The sequence below is a fragment of the Abramis brama genome (genome assembly GCF_963993115.1).
Source record: "Abramis brama genome assembly, chromosome: 15".
Taxonomy (NCBI): domain Eukaryota; kingdom Metazoa; phylum Chordata; class Actinopteri; order Cypriniformes; family Leuciscidae; genus Abramis; species Abramis brama.
The window spans coordinates 13,331,093-13,350,689 of NC_139977.1; the positions used below are offsets into that span (position 1 = coordinate 13,331,093).

The 19,597-nt window shown below is 37.6% G+C and overlaps 1 protein-coding gene across 2 annotated transcripts; it reads right to left on the minus strand.

Moving 5' to 3' along the window:
* Positions 1 to 1,277: 1,277 nt before the first annotated feature.
* On the minus strand, positions 1,278 to 18,395 carry heatr6 (HEAT repeat containing 6). Of its 2 annotated transcripts, XM_084137543.1 has the most exons (20): positions 18,056 to 18,395; positions 16,779 to 16,886; positions 16,559 to 16,699; positions 16,360 to 16,475; positions 14,454 to 14,568; positions 13,973 to 14,074; positions 13,691 to 13,834; positions 13,337 to 13,599; positions 12,411 to 12,588; positions 12,123 to 12,329; positions 10,638 to 10,737; positions 8,864 to 9,207; positions 8,657 to 8,779; positions 8,454 to 8,543; positions 8,230 to 8,364; positions 7,996 to 8,118; positions 6,939 to 7,063; positions 6,758 to 6,854; positions 5,175 to 5,379; positions 1,278 to 2,129 (listed from the first exon to the last, which is right to left on the minus strand). In XM_084137543.1, the coding sequence occupies exons 1-20, from the start codon at positions 18,347 to 18,349 to the stop codon at positions 1,507 to 1,509; spliced, it is 3,633 nt and encodes a 1,210-aa protein (XP_083993669.1). In that variant the 5' UTR covers positions 18,350 to 18,395; the 3' UTR covers positions 1,278 to 1,506. The 2 variants fall into 2 exon arrangements, with proteins under 2 accessions (XP_083993669.1, XP_083993670.1); XM_084137544.1 differs by lacking the exons at positions 16,559 to 16,699; positions 16,779 to 16,886; positions 18,056 to 18,395 and having other exon boundaries at positions 14,454 to 14,605; positions 16,360 to 16,476.
* Between the last annotated feature and the right edge of the window lie 1,202 nt (positions 18,396 to 19,597).

The following is a 19,597-nucleotide window of genomic DNA, read 5'->3' on the forward strand; positions in this document are numbered from 1 at the left end:
CTATGTACGTATACGTACCCATCTACACAAGTATACCTACCTACGTACATATATAAATACCTACGTATATCTACCTACCTACGTACATACCTACCTTATCTATCATATGTGCTTTTTATAAAGATTATTTGATCCCATTGTTCCTGTAAATTTTCACTTCTGATCCAAAACTAAGAAATTATTTACTATACAATATCATAGTAACTGGGTTGACAATTTAAGATCGTCCCATAACTACAAACACAAAACAAACAAAAAGTCCAACTAAAGAAATTATTTGTAGGGAACACAATATTTCAATATGTTCTCTAAATGTAATTGTCTATGGAAAAACACAATGCGTTGTATTAGAAACAGTTCATGGTTTGAAAAACAACTCCCAACAGTTGTCCGTTTCATTCGTCGAAAAAGTAGCTTGAATCGCTCTGCTCCCAACCACTAGAATATGAAAATGTATTTTACTGTACCTTCTGATCACACTGCACAAAAGTGAAGGTATTTTTGTCTTTCCCAGTGAAAACGTCTCAAGATTATTAAATCTAGATGCATTTACTGGAGGTGCAAGTTGACAAAATATGAAGTCTTGTTTTCTGTGAAACTGATGAAAATGAAGTGAGTTTATGTTTTAAACAAGAACAAATATCTGCCAGCGGGATTAGAAAAATCATAATTTGTGTGATTTGACATCCAGAAAGTGTCCATATTCTTGGTTTATAAAAAAATAACGAGATGTAGTGGTAACCTAATGATTAAGCAAATGGCTGCTAATACAAATTACTGATTCAATCCCAAGAATGACAGACTTAGGAATGGAAGTTACAGTAAGACCAGTTCCTCTTAATTATATGTGTATAACTGAAGACTAAGTAAAAGTTGCCACAAGGGACAGGAGCTACTGACTGTAAATTGCTTTGAAAGAAAATGTTGAGCACTACTTTTAGAGGTTGTAACCATGAGATTGTCAAGATGCAAAGCAAAGCGTTGCAAAATTGCTACAATGGGATATGTGCAAATAAAAAAAATGTCTGAAACGTTTCTTAAATGCTATATGCATGTACAGTATTTTGCTAACTGAATATCTGCATTAGTCCAATATACAGTAATAACACTGTATTTAAATGAACATTGTATAATGCGAAACAAACACTCACACTAAAGCAATTTTTTAATCACTTCCTACTCTGTGCAGACATGCTCTCACCATCTTGATTCAGAACGATGATCTCCTTCTGAAATGAATATTTCATATCAAGAACTTGAAAAAAGGAACACTTGAGTTTACAAAAACTGTTTTATTTGTTCACTCATATACTGCAAGCGGGTTTTTATTTGCGTCAAATCGTTCAAGTGAAATTAGTTTTATAGTGTAACTTGAGACTCAACAGGAATTTGTTTATGATACTTTAATAATATATTTTAAAATATACATTTTGAATAAAATATAAAGGTTGGTTATAACGTCAGACAGTCAATCCGTATGGCTTCATCGGTGCATTTTTACTTTCACTAAGGTGATTTGCTGAGCTGAAGGGAGGATTCGTTGCAGTCCGATTCTTTTATCTCCTCAACGTTCCTCACTACATCCTCAAGGAAACTCAGCACAGTCTTCAGATCCTCACTGTGGTCCAACACAGTCTCTTCTAACGGTGCCTTCAGCCTGATCAGTGTCTCGTTGAGCACCATCAACCCATCTTCAGGCGCAGCGTGATCCACCGCCTCCTCCCCTGCAGGACCGTCAACTCCGGCAACCAAAGCCACGTCCTTATCACCAAGGTAACGAACCAGGAGGTCCTGTAGAACTGGCCTGGATTGGTCGCTCAGTGATGACCTCAGCGCTGGAAGGTCCTCAGGCTGGCATAAGGACAGGAGGTGCAGGAGAGCACGGCAGAGCTGCGAGCGTAAGCTAGCACAGTATCGATACTCCAGGAAGTCTTCCGTATCTTCACTGTGTTCCAGGGCCTGAGCCAAAGCTTGCCACACCTCTGCAAACTGGTGAACATCACCGTAGCAATCTCGCGTTGAGGGAACAGAAAGTGCAGCGGCGGATTTGATGCGGACTTTGAAGTTCTTGCAGGAAGTGACGACGTAGGACAGGGCAGAGTAAGCTTCCTTAGACCAGACAGCAGAACCTGCGAGGGAAGTGGTGTGTGTTAAGGTGCGTTCACAACATGTCAGAATTACTGTAATTACCAGATTCTGACTTAACTACCAACTCGTCAAATAAGGGGGATAGTTCCTAGAACTATTGGTGGAAGTACCCGCTTTTTGGCGTTTTCGCACTGCAGGAACTAGGAATGATTTTAATTCTAGGAACGCTTTTTGTGGGAATTTAATTAGCACCTACTTCAGAGTGGGGTCTAACCCAGTGGTTCCCAATTCCAGTCCTCGTGACCCACTGCTCTGCACATTTTGTATGTCTCTCTTATCTGACACACTCAGTTCAGTTCATGGAGTCTCTCCTAATGAGCTGATGATCTGGTTCAGGTGTGTTAAATAAGGGAGACATACAAAATGTGCAGAGCAGTGGGTCACGAGGACTGGAATTGGGAACCACTGGTCGAACCCAAAACAATAGGAACTACCAGTGACGTTAGTGTATGCTGATTGGATGAACGCATAGGAAACACCGGCACCTGCCATTTGTAAAAAAAAAAGCCGTGTACACACACAGATATGTGGACTGTTAGACAGATAGTAAACCAATGAACACGGAGAATGTGAGTACTGTGTGCTCAGGCTCTGGCGTTCTCAGTGCCGTCAAAATAAAAGTCTGCTGCTCCGTCAAAATAAAAGTCACAACAAGTGCAGCTTACATCACTTCAGAGTTCCTACTGGAAGTGGGAATGCAACCAGGAAAATGAAACATTTAGTTATCAGGGAACCACCCTGGTGGCTAGTTACTATAACTAAGTTCCTAGAACTACCCAGTGCGAAAAGTACAAAGTGTTCTGAGGCCAAAACAACTGATTTGTGTGAAGAACAGGCTCAAAAGTGGTCACTGTGTCCATCCGCCATAGATCCAGTGCACACATTAAAAAGTTGCCGCTCGAAGAAGCTTTGATTGTGAAATGGCATTGGCTCTTGTGTGTCTCGTGACCAATTACATCATGCTAAAGAGCCGGGTGTATCTTTTGAATTATATATAACTGCGTGCGTTCATGGAACGGGATCATTTTCAGCCAAGGTTTGAAATGAACACCCGCCAACATGCCAAATGCGGGCGAAAGTCCACAGTGGCGGGTAACGCATATCATCACACTTGCCAATTTGGTGGGTTCAGGTTGTGATTCGTAAATGATGTTCCTTAAAAGGAGCCTCAAACATTAGCAAAACAATGTGTAAAAAGGGTCGCACACCGAGAGAAAAGCTGCGCAGCGCCACTTCCTTAAAATTCGAACACATTGTTTTCTATGACCGTAACCAGAAACCAGGTTTCTCATTGAAAAATGGCACTAAAGGGGTTCCCTGTGCATTAAAAAGTGATGCCGAGGGGTCCCGACCAACCGTCAATATGTGACGAGTTGGGAGTGAGAATGTGTTACAACGGTTCTGAGTAGAAAATCATGTTGTCATCTCGTAATTACGGTAATTATGACATGGCATGACCGCAGCATTAGCTCAATGTCATGTGGTTACTTACTTGGCTAAATGAACCCAACACCAATCCTCTATGATATTCTGATCTCTAGATGATGATTGACAAATAAAGCCCAAAGTATACTTCAATTTTCACGCAAACACTTAGCATACAAGTACAGTTGAATGCAAAACCTTTAAATGTTTACTTCATTTGAAAGGGCACACTAGAAAATTTCATCTCAGTTTTTCCCAGTTTCTCAATTATTAATTATGAATGATAAAAATTGTCCTCGTTTAAACTAGAGTTGTGGGTAACACAAGTGCTCAACGCGGGCGTCTACTGTTGCTGCAGTCTCCAGTAGTTTTTTGTTTTTTTTCTCTCCATTGATTTTTTAACCATGAAACAATGGGCCGGGTCAGGGGTGCCACCTTGTGGACCAACTAATTATTGCACGTGTAAGCTAAGCGAAAAGAGTATGCAGAAGAGTTTGCACGGTTAGAAAATTGGTGAACAATGCGCACATACTATGCTTTGGACAAAATTTACGCCACACACACTGTACGCTTACTACAGGTGCGCGATTCTGGATAAATTGAGAATCACAATTTATTTATTTAAAAAAAATTTTTAAGTCACTTGTAGCCACCTACTGGTGTAACTATGTCATTGATACAATCTTTATTTAATGCGTCAAGTTACTTTCAAAAGGTGATTTGCTCCAATTTGATCGCTACTGTTTCAATCTGAACTATAAACTTTTATAAACAGTACTTCTGTAATAATTTTCATTATTTTAACACAGAAATAATGATACTGTGAGGTTGAAAAGACTTTTTGTGAACCTGTGTCAGAAACAGCCATACCTACACATGACAAATGTTCTCTCTGGATCAGCGGCAGCATGAACACAGATCTGAATGTTCCGCTTAATGGTTAATGGACATAGCAGAATCGCTGTCATTTATGAATATGATCAGGTGGGTGTTTGAATCGAGATTATGATCGGTTAACGATTAATTGTGCAGCTCTAATTCATTTGGTAAAAATAGTATACTTTGGGCTTAAGAGTGGCCATAATAAAAAAGTAAATGTACTTTTTTTATTAAAACGTTTAGATTTTTTTTTAGATCATTTTTAAAAAAACTAATTCAATATCATGTGATATAACCAAGTAAAAAGTAACACACACTCTTCCTTACACTTTGAAAACATGTGACTGTACACATCTTTATCATTATTTTCAAAAAACATGTTTATGTATATTTTTCAAGGCAAAAACTTTATTATGTATTATTAATTCACAATTATTTTGTTTTCAGTGGGAAAAAAATCATTTGACAGGGTGGACAAAAGTTTTACAAATATTAATAAGCAGTGAAGGAGTTAACTAAATGCTTTCCTTTCAAGAATTTGATTAGTTTAAATGTTTTTTCTTCATTCTGATTTCAAGGACAGTTAGTTACAGCACCCTGACATATTTTAAATGTATGCCTCCTGAAATTTAACCCAAGAATAAGCGATAATAATTGTGACTTCTTCCTTAGAAAACACCACTAATCATTGCAAAATGATTTTTTTTGGTGTGTTCACTCACCTAGAGGCAGACTGCGATTTCTGAAGGTATTGCCCAGTGCGTAGCAGGCGTTCCAGCGCACTTTCATGGTAGCATCTCCTCTAACCGTCTCGATCAGTGCCGTCATGGCCTCCTGCAGAGGCTGCTCAAACACAGGCTTTCCCAGGTGCACCGGCTGCAGGAAGTGAAGCAGATTCCCGAGCGCACGGACAGCATTGCTCTTTACCTGCGACACAGGAGACTCTTATCTTCTAGGAGTTCATTCTACTTACTGTACAGCATTACTCTACGGTACATTATGAAAAGATGGCTTTTGTTTCTGCCCCTAATGAGGATGCAGCAATATTCAAAATGTAACTGATAAGCTGATAAGTAAATGTTATGGCTGATAACACCATAGAGCGATAAATGAGCATTAGAATAGTAATTAAGAACTGAAATGTGTTTTAATTACAGAAGTAATTAGTAAAGTTCTTTCAAGTGATGAATTTAAAGGAATAGTTCACTTAAATCATTTACTCACCCTCAAGTTGTTTCAAACCTGTATGAATTTCTTTCTTCTGCTGAACACAAAGGAAGATATTTTGAAGAATGTCGGTAACCAGACAGTTGATGGACCCCATTGACTTCCATAGTAGACATTCTTCAAAATATCTTCTTTTGTGTTCAGCAGAAGAATGAAATTCATACAGGTTTGAAACAACTTAAGGGAGAGTAAATGATGACATAATTTTCATTTTTAAGTGAACTATTCCTTTAAACTCATCTTTATGCATGAATGCACAGATTTACATTTACAAAACAACTCTTAAAGGGACAGTGTTATAACAGAGCAAGCAATCTTCAAGGAAAGGTGGTCTTTAATGGGTTAAATTAGGTAAATGTCCAGTTAAATGTCAATAAAATCGAACAATACATATCCAATATCAACTGATAAAATAATGACAATAAAAAACACTTTGGAAAGCTAAAAGCTACACATAATTTAAAGTAGTTTAACTGTAGTCAACCTACTCTTCTGAAAGTTTTCTACACTAAAAGTAACAACAATAGCCAAGCCGTTTAAACTATATGTAAATATGCATTACTGGAGAAAAGTTTGGGTAAGAATTAGTTTTTGTTTTTGAAATAAATGAATTCTTGTACTCAGCATGGATGCATTAAATTGGTCAAAAGTGACAGTAAAGACATTTATAATGTCACAAAAGATAATATTTCATATAAATGCTGATCTTTTGAACTTTCTCTTCATCAAAGAATCCAGACGGAAAAAAAACAAACAAAAAAACAACTGTGATGATAATAATAAGAAATTCATCTTAAGCAACTAAATATATTTGACATTTAATTTGATAACTTTCAAGGTGAAGAACGTTATTTTATCTGATATTATCTGCCCTAATAAAACATCTTAATTTAACAAATGTCTCACTCTCTCCAAACCCAGTATATGTCAGGCAGTCCTAGTCCCAAAATCTTAAATTTGTATCATTTAGCATAGTCACAAAGTTTATTTGGCCTTGATACTTGTAGAAAGTTAAACATAAAGTACGTGTAAAAGACTGTTTGGCATCACTAATAAAAAATTGAAAACAAGTACCCACCCTGTCTTTATCTCCTGAAGCTTTAGTGGCAGATCTCAACATGTTCAGCAGCAGCATATCAGAGAACTCCTCCTGAAACTCCAGCCCCACCGACTGCCTGAACAACAGATGAGCAAAGGAAAACCATCAGTCTGCGAGGTTTATGGAGCAAACACATACACACAGACGTGACCGCTCTCACATGTTGACAATGAGTGTGTCGGTGAGGTTGCCGAGAGACCAGGCCGCCTTCGCACGGACGTTAGGTGAGCGGTCATCCAGAGCGGTGAGGATGGCATTAGCCGTGTCTGCCACAAACATCACATCCTGTGGTCGTCAAAAAAATAAAGTTTAATCAATCATCCTTTTGAGATGCCCACTATTTTTTTAGTTGGATGAAGGTGGATTTATTTATAGTTAAACTTGTAAATGTATACATTTAGCCCTCATCCTTCCCTCTCACTTTGTAACACATCTTTCCCTCGCGGGTCAAAATGACCCGAAGCCCTTAAATTATACTTAATTTTTTAATGCAATTTCTTTTGGAGATTTTTGTTCTTTTTTCTTTTATTTACCGTTACATTACTAGATCTGATCAATAAATAATAAATAAATAGTAATTTAAGCACATTCCTCACATTATTTCAACTTAAATTCAAAATAACTCAATTTCATGCACAACCCTTTTAATTCAGCTCAAAATATCTTACATTGGGTGTTTTTGCTGACCTCTTGTGGAAAATAAATAAATATTACATCATATTTCATGACTCTATCCAGTAGATATGGCCTTATAGATGTATTTGGAGCAAATGAGCTCTTCCGCTGGGTCCTAAATTCAGTTTCTCTTCAGTATGCATTCAGATACACATGTAGACATTATAAAATCATTTTTTGCTAAAGTTTTAGCATTTTTAGTTTGAATTGTGTACTGAAGCATTCCTCGCATTACATTCATTCCTAAGGGGGTCAAATTGACCTGCGAGGGAGGGATTGGTTACTTTTTTAAATTTCAACTACAAAACTCCTCAAATCCATTTTTTTTTTTGTGTGTGTGTATTCGTGGTTCAAGTGCGACTAAAGTCCTAAAGGTCTAGGAGTGACCCGAGGGAAGGATGAGGGTGAATGATTTGTAAAAAATAAAAATATTATTAAAAATAAAGTAAAAAAATAAAAATAAATAAAAATGAATGATACAGAAATAAATAATTAAAAATGAGAAGTGAAGCTCTGATTATACGAGTAGGCTGATCCTGTACCTCTCTCAGGCAGGGAAAGAGGATGTAGACACCTAGAGCTCTCACCGCTGCCGACTTCACCAGAGAGTTCTCGCTGTACGTCAGTCCCAGCAGTAACGTGATACACAGCACTTGTGTCTTATCCTGCAGGTATTCATATACATGAATATCACAAACACATTTTATAACTCAACTCCATGTTCCATCGAAAGACTTCCTGAACACCTGGAAACTCAAGAGGTCAAACACACTCACGGGCAGCTGGCTGAAAGCCTGTGGCAAGATGGAGGAGATGGTGTCACACGCACTGGTCTGTAGGGTGGGATGCTGCTCGTTCTGTAAGGCACTGATCAGTGGACCACTCAAGACTTCCGACCAGAACTGAACCACCTGCAAATCATCAAGATAATGATCTTTGAATTCAGTTTTGTTTTCTACCACATCACATAAACCGTTTAAAACAATTTTTTTTTTACTACCTGGCATACGGGCACAAGTTTGGCACTTTGTGGAGTGTTGGCATCAGCTCTGTACTGCTGGATAATGCCTGTTCCCAGTTCTTCCAGAAGCTTGAGAAAGGAACAGATAATAATAATAATAATAATAATAATAATAATAGCAATGTTTCCCTTAGCAAGCACCAGTTATGAAACAGGAAATGACAAAGACAAAGATCTGGTACTTTAGCGCCATGAAGTTGCACGGATGGCTCTTGCTCTGCGAGACAGCGGGCGCTGAGCTGCCCCAACTCCAACAGAGACGTCTGAGCCAATGAGAAGTAACCCTTAACCAGATGAGCCAAAACCTGAAATAAACCACAGGTGAACAATCAAAGATAAAAATTTCAAGAAGCACAAATGCTTCACATCTCCACGAACGGACCACTCACCTGCAGGGCTTCAAGTCGAACAGGTGAAGGCTCCAGCGATGCTCCGCTAGACCCCCCCGCGTCACTATCAGAGTACGGTTCCTCACGAGGCTGCGTGACCAGACTCACGCACAGCTGTAACAGCCAGCACGGCCCCTCCGGACCCCCCTCGACCCCTCCTCCGGGAGACGAGGTACCGGGACGTCTCCAGTTGTGAGAGAGCTCCTGCGGGGTCCTGACGCCGGGGGTGTTGAGGGCCGATGTGGATCCGGGCTGCTGGAGGAGGAGCTGGATCTCAGGGAGGGGGGCTTGTGTTGAGACCAATGCACCGAAGAGGGTGAGACAGGACACACGGACATTCACATCTAACATGAGAGGAAGAGACGGGAAGCTTTGAATTGGCTGGATTTTTAACAATTATCAGGGAAAGCACTCAACATCTGGACAGTTTTAAAGGGTTAGTTCACCCCTAAATTAAAATTTTACTCACCCTCATGTCGTTCCAAACCCATAAGACTTTGGTTAAAGGGGTGGTTGCTTATGATTTCACTTTTTTAACTTTAGTTAGTGTGTAATGTTGCGGTTTTAGCATAAACAACATCTGCAAAGTTATGACGCTCAAAGTTCATTGAAAAGGGAGATATTTTCTTTTACAGAAATCGCTTTTTAAGGACTACAACAAACGGCTGGTAGGGACTACAACGAGCTTCTTCTCGGGTTGGTGACATCACGAAACCTAAAATTTACATAAACCCTGCTCCCGGTAAACACGCAACAAAGGGGGTGAGGCCATGTTGGGCTGTTTTAGAGAAGAGGAATAGCTGTTGTTGTCGGAAAAAGTTTGTCCTAAGGATTATAAACTTAGAGAAGTTAACATTTATTTTTAACACTGTTCCTGAATATTATAACCTCAACGTTTGTCTGTCCGCTGCACATTTTACGGAGAGCAGCTTCCAGAAGAGAGTATAATGCAGGCTATACGCACAAAAGCTTCTCCTGAAAGATGGAGCCATTCACATTTTGTCGGGATAATCTGTTGTTTACGGATCACAACTTGTAAGTATGTCTTATTATTTGTAGTTGTGCTTTCTTTTAACAGTTCCAATTATAAGCTTTATGTAGTTGCTATGATAGATGTAAACAAAGGTCTAAGCTTTGTCTCCGATAGCCTGCTAACTAACATTACAGTATTGATGTAGTGTTTACTTTAGCTTTTGTAAGACTGTTCACTGGCCCTTAGGAAAAGTATCCATGATTTTGTGATCGATTACTGTTTGTATTATTATAGTTTTCCGACAAATAGGATTAAATGGTGGATAACACCGTATTCGTATCTAAAAGAAAATTACAAAAAAAACATACCACTCTGAAACGTCCTGTGAAATCAGTGCTTGCAAACTCAGTGCTTAAAATCCGTTCAGCACAATCCTCCTGTTCGTTAACATTGTAAGGGTCTGAATCGTGCTCGAGATGGTTTGAAATTGACGCCATCGTTAATATTTACATCTGAGTAGAGCTCGCGGTTATGAAGGGCCGTGACATTTCCCGAACACGCGCTTAAAAGCTAACCAATCACAGCAGATTTAGTATTTTGGCTTCATCGTAAACGACAATCAACCAGACTGGGGAGAGAGGCCGTAATAATGTCAAATATGTGAAAAAGAATGGGTTTTTTTGAACAATCAAGCATGAAAAAGTACTCTAGTACACCCCAAAAACAAAATCAAGACTCTGGTCTGAAAATCTGGGTGAACTAAGCCTTTAATAGTACAACTGAAGCGTCTTGTAACAGTACCTCTGTGGCGTATATATGGACGGATCTGTTTCCACAGTGGGCTCAGCAGGCCCGGCCTGAGACGGTTATAGGGCACGTTGGACACCAGGTGTGCAAGACACTGGAAGACAAAACACAAACCCTGTTCACAAACTCTTTGTGGGGAAAAACTCTTGCATGCCCTGGGAAAACAGCAAATGCTGACCAAACCACCTTATATTCCTCCAATGGAATATTTTTGTATGGATCATGTTCATAGTAATGATATAGTTGTGATGTTTTAGGTGTAGTTGATCTGTGTCAAATGAATATGGGAGCAACTGGTAATTGCAAGATGGCTGAAGTAAGTTTTCAGTTCAAGCATCGTTCCGAGGGCACTGTATACGGTCTGTATTTTATATTATTATTTATAGTATTTATTAATATTTGTATTTTTCTTTTAGTTTTAGTTTAATTTTTTAGTAATTTTTATGTCCTTTTGTCATTATTAATAGGTTTTTTCATATTTCTATATAGCTTTATTTTTATTTCAGTTTTAGCTTTAATAATTTCAGTACTTCAACTTATTCCCGCTAGTTGCCAAGGCAACAATTCATATTTAAGTTTTTCATTTAATATTTTTATTTTCATATATTAATATTTAATATACTTTCAATTACTGAAAGTGATTTTAAACCCCATTAAGTCTACTGTATAATTTGATACACACATTTCTAAGGCCAATTCTAACATAATCAAACCTTTGCTGAAAATCCTGTTGTACATAATCTACTACATGCCTTCTGTCGTCTGATTGACAGTTTATACATTTTTTAGCAAGTAAAAGACCTTTTAGTGTCATTTTAAAACTGTCCATCGCCAGGTCGTGGTACACGTGCCTTTTTGCTGTGAAATCTTTTCTGATTTTTATAAAGGAAATTTTGAATGTGAACATTTACTGGACTGAACCAAATTAGGTTTGCTTGATTATCCATACATCATTTTTTTTTTTTTTTTTTTTCATGTTAAAATGTGAGTTTCAAATATGATATATCAGGCTTTTGAGGAACGTTTATTTGTACATCTCTCAATCATTATTATTTTGCATTGCACTGCATTATATGCCTTGCCCCCAACAATAAAAACTACAGAGCTTTGATCATAAAACTAAGCATTTAAATATCATCTTATTAAACATAATATTGGGAAGATATAGTGACAACTGATATTTACATGCATTTTATGCAATACTGTTATAAAGATCTTACTTTTTGGCTGAATAAATATCAACAAGCATATTTTTGCTCAGTTTGAGCCTCTGAAAAATACTGAGGTATTTCTTTCCTCCTCGAGTATGACCTCCATATTTTCCTATATCATACTATAAGAGCCTTACAAAACCTTTTTTTTTCTCCAAGTTTCAGTAAACTGTTACATTTCCAAACTGTTATTTCTTATGTCCGGCTGTACAGGGTTAATCATTTTATTTGTAGTTAACAACACTGGCATGAGTGTGTGTTCTGTTACCTTTAAGACCTGTGTGAGGGTCTGACAGGAGGACTCCGCTACGAGCGCTAGCAGCAAGCCGCGGTGCAGCTCTCTGACACTGGCAGCTAATGTGGCCGAGAAAGGAGTGAAGGCCTGGCGCGGTGCACTGGTGTCTTCAGCGGTGGAAAGGAACTGTCGAGAACCTTCCAGAAGAGCAGACAGAACCTGCAGAGAGCCTGCTCGCACCTAGGAGCAAATGGAGTACGTCAAGAGCCAAATATGGCTGATGTCAGAAACTAAATGGGCAGCAGTTGACTAGCGTTTTACCTTTGGGGAGGGGTCCTTTAGGGCTATGGTCAGCAGGGTAAGAGAAGGAGGGCCTCCAATCCCAGGAGCATCTGGAACAAAGGAAGACCAGTAGCCATAGAGGATTCGTTTCTCAACACATTTGACCACAGCCAGGAAGCACTGAAGCGCACTCTGCCGCACACGTGCTTGATACAACCTAGACGAGAGAGAGTGACCAACATAAACACGTACACATTCACATCCATGTCAAAAAAGTGTTGAGTCAGAGAAGAAACACAGTATCAGACACTTAAGACATGCAAAAAAGTAATTATTTATAATAACAACAATAATAAAATAATATTGATTACAATTACTGTTAATGATTCAATTGTTATTAAATGGCCTATTTTAATTATTAATAATAAAATGGTAATGATTTGTTGTACAATATACAATTGCATAATCATAAAAAAAAATCATAAATGCATAGGTTTTTATTGTTGTAAGTACTATTTAGTTTTTCAATTACTATTACAGTTGTGTCAGAGCACAAATACAGTATCAGTTAATGGACAATTAAAAAGTTAATATAATTACAACCATAATTAATAGTAATAATAATGTAATATGATAACTAATGTGAATTATACATTATTAAACATTAATTAAAAGCTTATGCATTGTTATTTAATTAAATTGTCTATTTTAAATTAATAATTATAAATACATACATACAAAATTAAACAAGAAAAATCAGCATATCTGTTACTGGACACTAAATCACATACACATAATCAGTATTAGTCTTAAAAAAAAAACCTCTCTTCATAAGGCATGTAAAAAAAAAAGAAGAACTGACACATTTCTGTGTCTTTTTCTAGGTCATTTACCACCTGTGAATGTATTATTTGACCTAATAATGTAAAAACAGTTTCCTGGCATTAGTGGTCCGAGAGTCATACCTGAGTTTGGACTGCATTCCTCCCTCAGGGTCGGAGAATTCAGAGTCAGAGCTCCCTTTCTTCCAGGAAGGGTAGAGCTGCGGAGTCACTCCTGACGCTGAAGTAACACTCGAGGACTGAGAGCCGAGAGACCAACCGCTCTGATCTCCTCCACCTCCCGCAGATTTAACTTCATCACCCTCTCCTTCCTCAGCATCTCTCTTTCCCTCGGCTCCAGCTTTCTTCCCTTTCCCACGAGACTTACGCTTCTTGTTCTGTTGGGACTAAAGTAGAATTTTAGAGTTTTTCTTTTATGGTAGATCATACAGTTGCAGTCTGACACACGTACACGACCCGAATGTTCTTGCCACCTACCCCTGCGTTTTTTTTCTGCACGGCTGAGTCTTGTGAGGGTTCAGGTTTCGCAGCGGAAACAGTCTCGTACTGAGGGAGAGGAGCGGGGTACAACACCTGTGGCATTTCCACACTTACTCCTGGCAGCCCGTAGAACATGAATCTCTGCCAAGGACACAATGAGACAATTATCAGCGATGATACAATCAGCTTCCCTGCACTTATCAACTCAGCTCCCTTTTGAACTGTATTTCCAATCTGTAAATCTACACCTTTAAAACATGAATAGAACATAATGCATACTTTGAGCACAGCCAATAAGGTGCCCAGATCCTGGTTTGGAACGGCTTTCCATTTTCCACCATTGAGAAAATACTGCATTCCCTTCAGAGCACTCTGCAATAACTGAAACAGAAGCAATGGGAAACTTTTTATAGTACACAAATAAGAGAAAAGATGAATAACCAACAGTTTGTCTACAGCAACCAAAGTGGCTTGAGTGAAGATGTGGTCACATTAACAATTTTGCAGAGAAAATCCATTAATTTCAATAGGAATCCATGCGCGAGGGCGAAAAATTTTCCGCACGCAGATTTTACACACATTCAAGTTGCCATGAATTTGCCACATCGACCAGCAGAAAGTTACTTGGTTTGAAAGTGACAGTGTGAGTTTTGCTTCACACACTGTTACACTATTGACAATAGAAATTGGACTTTGTCTACTTTGGCTAATGTGACCGCATCTTGAGTTCTAGCAGCGTCAGAAAACATGCAGTACTGACTGAACAGAAGACAATGTCCTCCACATCAGGTGGTTTGGGAGACTGCAGTGTCCGCAGGAGGATTCCATAGCATACACCTTTATAGGGCTCCTCTAAATACGGCTGACCGGGAACACTAGCACACAACCAAATCGACATTTCACTGTAAAGGCCTGTTCACACAAAGAACGATTATGACTTTAATAACGATTATAACTCCACGGTTAGCCATTGACTTCAATAGTGTGAAAACAAATATGGTAACCCTTTACAATAAGGTTCATTAGTTAACATTAGTTAATGTATAACAATGAGCAATATATTTGTTACATTATTTATTAATCTTTGTTAATGTTAGTTAATACAAATACAGCCGTTCATTGTTAGTTCACGGTGCATTAACTAATGTTAACAAATACAACCTTTGATTTTAACAATGTATGTTGAAATTAATATTAACCAAGATTAAAACATGCTGTAGAAGTATTGTCCATTTTTAGTTCATGTTCATGTTATTGTAAAGTGTTACCAAAATACTATGGAAGTCAATGGCTACCGTCAGCAGTTTGGTTACAGACATTCTTCAAAATATCTTCTTTTGTGTTCAGCAAAAGAAAGAAAAACATACAAGTTCGGAACAACCCAGTTTTGGGTGATCTATTCCTTTAACTGTGCAGACGAGTCTCTCTGCTTTTTAGAATTGTATTACCAGTAATAGTCAATAATAACAGATTGTTGAAAAAACTGAAGTGAACAGATGCATGATATATTGGTTCCATATCAGTAATCAGTTGATATTTGAGCTGATTTTTTATTTATTTTGATTGATATCAGCTGATACTTAATATTTAATTGTGCATGCTCATTTAATCTATTTTTACATTGAGACTGCCATCATCTAACACTCAAAGTTCATATTTAAAAAACAGTATAATACATAATAAATATAATAAATATTAAATACAGTATTAAACACTGTTAAATGTAATATTATGAAAAGCAAATCTAAAAAATGAATATCCACTTATCATCATTAATATTTAAATGTAAAAAATTACAAATTATTTTTATTTATTTAAATAAAATAGTGTCACTTGTCCCAAATGTATTAACATTTAAATGAATCATTTGATACAATGTACTACTTATATTTGAAAAATAACTGCAAGTAATTAATCACAGCTATAATTAATTTCAGTAATTACATCTATAATTACACTGTTGACTCTTTCAATAACCCAAATAGTGTACTGTAATTCATTAGTAATCATTTACATTTTCTTACCAATGTAAGGTTAAAGACAGTGCATATGTTTTGCTTGTTAGGGTGTATGTAGGAACACAAGTCAAATACTAATATGAAACAGAAAATGCCAATAGAAACACAATACTTTTGTAACTTGAGGCTGGAATAAACTACACAACTAAAATTTGAACAGATTTTAAAACACTAGACATCACACACTTGTCGACTTCATAAATGGTTAAAGAAAAACACTGGGTATCATACACTTGCCGACTGAGGATCACATACTACTAGACTTTGAAGTCAGAAGTTAGGAATAATTATGATTTTTTTAAATGTTTTTCAAAGAAGTCACCAAAGTAAAATAGTGAAAACAAAATGTGTTCTTAAATCAGCTGAAAATATGAAACACGTTTGATCTCCTCCGACTGGATGGAACCATAGTCTGAAGCTAAAACAATTAAGTTTATGTGATTACATTTTTTCAGTGAAATCTGTCGACTCCGATTGCCCAAAATCGGCACACTGTCTCTGACATTCGGCAACTTGCGTCGAAAAGTTGTGTGGTGTATTCCAGCCTTTAGTTGAACTTTTACATTTTAAATGGATATTAAAGAGCAGCAAGTTATAAGGCTTGATTCATGACATGATTTCATTCCCAAGACACGGGACATGCCTCACCTGAGACACAGATTAGCTATGCAATGCACAGCAGAACGGCGCAGCTCTATGTCGGGCTGAACGGGGTCACCATAGCTCACCAGAAAACCACTCAATCCAAGGAGTTCTGGAAGATGCTGGAGAGGATTACAAAATTAAGATGATTAGATTATTAACATCATCAACAAAAAATTGAGTTGTCGAGTTTTGTCGCTCCTACCCGTTGACATTTGGATCCATTGCCATAGACCAGTGACGAGAGGGCGAGCAACACATCCGGGTGAGTCCATGAGCTGCATGTGCGCAGGGCCCGAGAGCAGTACGACACCAACACATCAAGTGTATGCTCATCCACTATTACCTGGAAGGAGAAAAGCAGGATATTTTTCAGAAGATTGTGCCTCTTGATAAGATAGTGTGCCTCTTGATAGTGTAAATACCTGTAGCTGGTTTAGAAGTTGATGAATCAATTGGCACAATTTGATGAAGAGATGTTCTTGGCTGAGAGGAACCAGACGGCTTGCTTGCATAAGCATCTCACAAACAACCTGTGAAAGAGGATAAGTGGTCATTTAAAAAGCCATTTTGGACAAACACTACCAATGATTTATGCCCTCTCACAGACTCATTGAGATTAGTGGGAATTGTAGGAATGAGCTATTTTTTGTACATATTTATTTATTTATATTATTTTATATTTATTATTTTATAAAATCTTCTATTATTTAATGCATGGAAATATGCATATGTACACGTTCAAATATACATAAAAATTGAAATAGTTTATAATGTTTTTGAAAGAAGTCTCTTATGCTCACAAAGACTGCATTTATCTTTGTTAAAAAAATACTGTAAAAACAGTAATGTTGTAAAATATTATACAATTTAAATTAACTGTTTAGTATTTTAATATATTTTAAAATGTATTTTATTCCTGTGATGCAAAACCAGTTTTCCATGTTACATGATCCTTCAGAAATCATTCTAATATGCTGATTTGATGCTCAAGAAACATTTATTTTTATCAATGTTGAAAACAGTTGTGCTGCTTCATATTTTTATTGAACTAGAAACCACTTTTACCCCACTTTTGAATGGTAGTGTAAATAATATATATATATATGTTATAGATGTTATAGGTGTGGGTGTGTGTGCTTTTATTCAGCAAGGATCCATTAAGTTAATGAAAAGTGGCAGTAAATAGTTTTATAATGTTACAAAAGCATTCTAGCTCAAATAAAATGTTGTTCAATTAACTTTCTATTAATCAATGAATCCTAAAAAAAAATGTTTTGTGCACTGAGAATAATACAATTATTAATTAATAATTGAGCACTAAATCCTATTAGAAGGATCATGTGACACTGAAGACTCGAGTATTGATGCTGAAAATTTAGCTTTGTCTTCACAGGAATAATGCATTTGCATATATTTATCTTGATATACAACTGTCTGCTCATTTCTTCGAACGTGCAAGTTTATATCTTGTTTTGCGTAATTATTTGTATAATGATACATTTTGGAATAATAATTTGCAAAGGCTGTGTGTCTCAAAACCTGTCTACCTAGGCAGCATGTCTGAGCATCCTAGGCCATTAGATTCAAGCAGACATCCAAGCGATGCCCAGACATGTAGTCTATGTAGGGGACTTACAATGTTTTGGGAGCTTGTCTGAGCTTGACAGCTTTAAGAAAAACAGCATAAGTCTGATCCTACCTCTGGATGAATGTTGTCATCTTTGCTGCTGCTGTAGTTTTCTGAGATGAGCTGGTCGAACAGTAAATTGAGCTCAGTTTTCAGAGTCGCGCTGTCAGACGGTCTCAGAGAGCGGAGTTTCTCATAGCAGCGACTGATCTGATCCTGCGCCTGCGCAGAACCGTCCAGCTCATGCTGAGACCTTGACTGAGGGACAAACCTGGATGTATCGGGCGAGGCGGACTGAAATCCCTGTGTGTTGCGATTAGAAGGAAAACTTAAGTTCGTATCAAAAAACGTTACCTTACCGGCCATCTTTACGGGGTCAAAATAGCGGCTTTACTATGGTAACCATGAACCACTTCCGCGGTCAATCGGAAATCGTCATTTTTAAATGAAAAGTCTTTTACAATTTATTCCAAACGTTTCCTATGAACTTCCCATACCATCTATGCTGGTACCTAATATTATCTATAGGTAATTTATCAGTCAGTCACTATATGGGGAGGCTGCAGACCTGGAGCCGGTAGATCTACGCCCCAAGCAGTTTTACGCCCCAGGCAGTTTTACGCCCCTACTGTTCCTGATGCGTCCAGTAGGGGGAGACTGTACAGCGACACGAATTGAGGTATAATAAATAATCTGCTAAAGTTATTGTTGTTTAGCAATGATGCAACATTTATTATTTATAAACGATTAGCTTGATAGAGCTAGGTAGATATCAATTCATTTCATTCACGTCTGCAGCCTCCCCCTACTCGTCAGTCATGCTAAATTAATTTTTTGCATGCTCTACATTGTGTGGCAAAAAGGTATAGTATAAATGTTACAATAAACTGCGTTAGTAAAGCAGGTCAGAGGCAGAATGTTCTGCAGGAACACAACTTATCTGAACAACAGTAACATGTTATTTATATTTCCCCCCCTGTAAATAAGTGACTCGTTATTAAGACTGTTACTGTTCATAAATTAAAATATTTAATATGATTTAAATAATTTAATGATTTAATTTAATTTATGCACGAAAATGCATAAATTATATTATTGCGCTCATCTGACAGCACAACCACAGCTGTCGGCATCTGATGCGGACCACCAAATTAAATTCTACCAAATAAGCCTCTTTGAAGTTCAAGACAACTTGGGTTGTGCACTTTCTCAAGGCAGTTTGCTCTCTACCTTTTTTTAAAACGCGTTTCCACTACTGTAACGTTATACACACAGGTTATTCGTACCACAGTGGCGCACATATTCAACTAATTGACAATGAAACTATCTTCTAGGCTACCAGACCGTTACACTGCGAAATCCACATTGTCACGTAATTGGCACGTGGCATGTGTTATAATTTCCTAGTAATTATATAGTTTGGGGGCAAAATCAGCCATCATTATTTCAACGTAAACAATTGTGTGGAATTGAAGTGGGATTTCTGGTGAAAAACTACATCACCCATGATTCTACAGAGAAATCTCCACCAATCAGGCCATCGCGTCAAACAAATGCACCCAAAGAACACTTTAGCGCCCCCTACTGTCTATGCCCACACTCTCCCATGAAGCA